Below are 2500 nucleotides of genomic sequence, written 5' to 3'. Positions count from 1 at the left end.
TAGGTTGGCCAGGGCACCAGTCACCCGTTAAGATACTACCATTAGAGAGTTATTGGGTCCTTTTACTGGCCAGACAGTGCTACATTGGATCCTTCTCGATGGTTACGGCTCATTTTCCGTTTGCCCACACATGCACCAAATAGTCTGGCATATTTTTACATATTCTCCTCTGTCCTTATACGCTTGGCAACACTGAAATTACCAAACAATTCTTCTTCGCTCAAGGGGTTAATTACTGCGATATAATTGTTCAGTAGATACTTGACTCGTGGTAAGGGTAGAAGAGACTTTAGGTATGGTAAGCAGATCTTCTAGGAGAAGGACTCGCCAAAATCAAACCATTTTTCTTTGGTCTTGGACCGTGCCATAAACTCTGTACCAAGGTCTTTCACTGTCTTTGGGTAGAGTTCTCTTGCTTGAGGGTACACTTGGGCACACTATTCTATCTGATTTCTCTTCCTCTTGCTTTTTCACGTTTTTTAGTTTATATATGAAAGATTTATTTTAGTGTTGATACTGTTCTTAAAATATTTTATTATAATTAATTACTTCTCTTGTAGTTTCCTTATTTCCTTTTCTCACTGGGCTATTTTCCCTGTTGGGCCCTAGGACTTATAGCATGTTGCTTTTCCAACTAGGGTTGTATCTTAGCAAGTAATAATAATAATAGAAGAATCTCATGTTAGAACACTTGAAGATTTCTATACAGGAAGTACAGCCATCCTAAAACTACATAATGATAGTTTAAAAATTCCGATTGAGAATTTATAGTGGGAAAATATAGAAATTAATATCAATGGGGAATACCTTAACAACTTCAGATTTACAGATCACATAGATGTGTTTAGTGAATCATGGGAGGAATTACAAAAGACTATATTTTGAAAAAACGTCATTTATAGGTGTCAGTCGTCCTAGTGCACAATTATTTTGTTCCAACCTTGTATTCATGTCATCAAATCTGATGAATTTTTGATTTGCAGGGAACAGACTTGACTCATGGTAGCACCATAGGTGGACCTGTATTGATCCTAAACAGCTCATCAATGTGACGTGAATTATCCGTATCATTCCACATCTGAAGTGAAGTCCAAACCAGCTCAAAAGTTCTGTTGCATTCACGTCTTTCAAGTCGCCATCATACACGCTACATCCTCTTTGATTATCAGTTTCAATAATTCCATCTGTTATGAAAAAGTTTAAAGTAGAAAATTTACTATATGACGGAAAGGCACTGTGAGGATCATCTTTTTCATGAATAATATTTTGCTTTGTCTTCCTTCCACTTCTTGGACATTCATTAAACTACTTGGTTATTTTTTTTTTCTTTTTTGTAACTTGTAGATATGAGCAGAGTCATCATTTGCATTTTCATTCTCGGTATCATCATCGACCTCACTATCATTATCACTTGAAGAATATTTTTGATGTTAGTAGTCACTGATGTCAGACAAATCACTGGAGTGTCAACATCACCAGCAGAAGAGGGATGATCTTCATCATTTGCCTCGCCTGCACCATAGAACAGCTCAACTGGCAAGGACATGATGATTTTTGTTGAATATATGAACCTTTGTGAAAAAATCCAAGTTCCAAGTATTGCCAGGTGAGGAGGTCTACAGCGACCCTAGTGAAGTTTGCTGCTTGCAATTTTCATACTGGGCACTTCTACATAACAGAACGATTTTTAACTGTAAGGTACACAGGGATAAACAAAGTCAGGGAAGGAAACAATCCTAAAAAAAAAAAAAAAAGCAAATTGGCCACATTTCAGTATTTTTGTGGGGTCATTTTGATCCCTCGTGTCATACGAAAGGTTAATGCGATGCCTAAATCTCTTGAGGAAATCTGAAACTCCAAAGCTATTTAAGCCATACCTGGAATATCTGCTGTGTTCTGATAATACCTGTGACAAGGAACATTTCGTTTGTTCCGTAAAATGTTACTCGGGTTGTATCTTCATGGTTAAATTTTCGACTTTCTGATAATTGTCACAAACAAAATAGAATTCCTGTGCATAAAAATATTACGAATATAATCAAGAATAAAACTAGATAAAATCATGTTTTTTCCATACCCCTGCACATACTACATGCATTAAAGCCCATCCTTGGTATCGAAGATCTGTCTTTTTATTTTTTATTCAACTGGTTCGTCTGTACACACATTGTAGATGGTTACATGAAAATTCCACCCTGAAAATATCACCCCAAGAAAATTCCACCTACCTGTATTATGTGTATTATTAAAATATACATATATAGATCTTTTTTCATTTTGTAATCCTGCACACATCTTCCATAATTTGGGTGTATGTTTGATAACGATGATCGTAGGGCAGAGCACAATGAAATCCTTCAGTTCCATCATTGGATCTTGGTAGATATTGCAAGACCCGTTCTCTTACGTTCCGAAGACTTATTGAGAAAAGGGACTCTCCTCTTCAGCGGCTTGCTCGTCTCCCTCTGTGTACCAATATAGGTGCTTTAAAAGAAAACAA

General features: G+C 36.6%; 1 protein-coding gene across 1 annotated transcript in view; it reads right to left on the bottom strand.

The window, feature by feature from the left end:
• The window catches only part of LOC137626199 (SCAN domain-containing protein 3-like), a 15339-nt gene that overhangs the window by 7197 nt on the left and 5642 nt on the right, over positions 1 to 2500 (bottom strand). The window contains exons 3-4 of the mRNA XM_068357274.1: positions 2408 to 2465; positions 941 to 1184 (exon numbers count right to left, since the gene is read on the bottom strand). Of these exons, the coding sequence (XP_068213375.1) occupies positions 941 to 1184; positions 2408 to 2465 (302 nt within the window). The remainder of the gene's footprint in view (positions 1 to 940; positions 1185 to 2407; positions 2466 to 2500) is intronic.

This window comes from Palaemon carinicauda, chromosome 33, assembly GCF_036898095.1.
Source record: "Palaemon carinicauda isolate YSFRI2023 chromosome 33, ASM3689809v2, whole genome shotgun sequence".
Lineage (NCBI taxonomy): Eukaryota > Metazoa > Arthropoda > Malacostraca > Decapoda > Palaemonidae > Palaemon > Palaemon carinicauda.
This window is presented reverse-complemented; position numbering and strand designations above follow the sequence as displayed.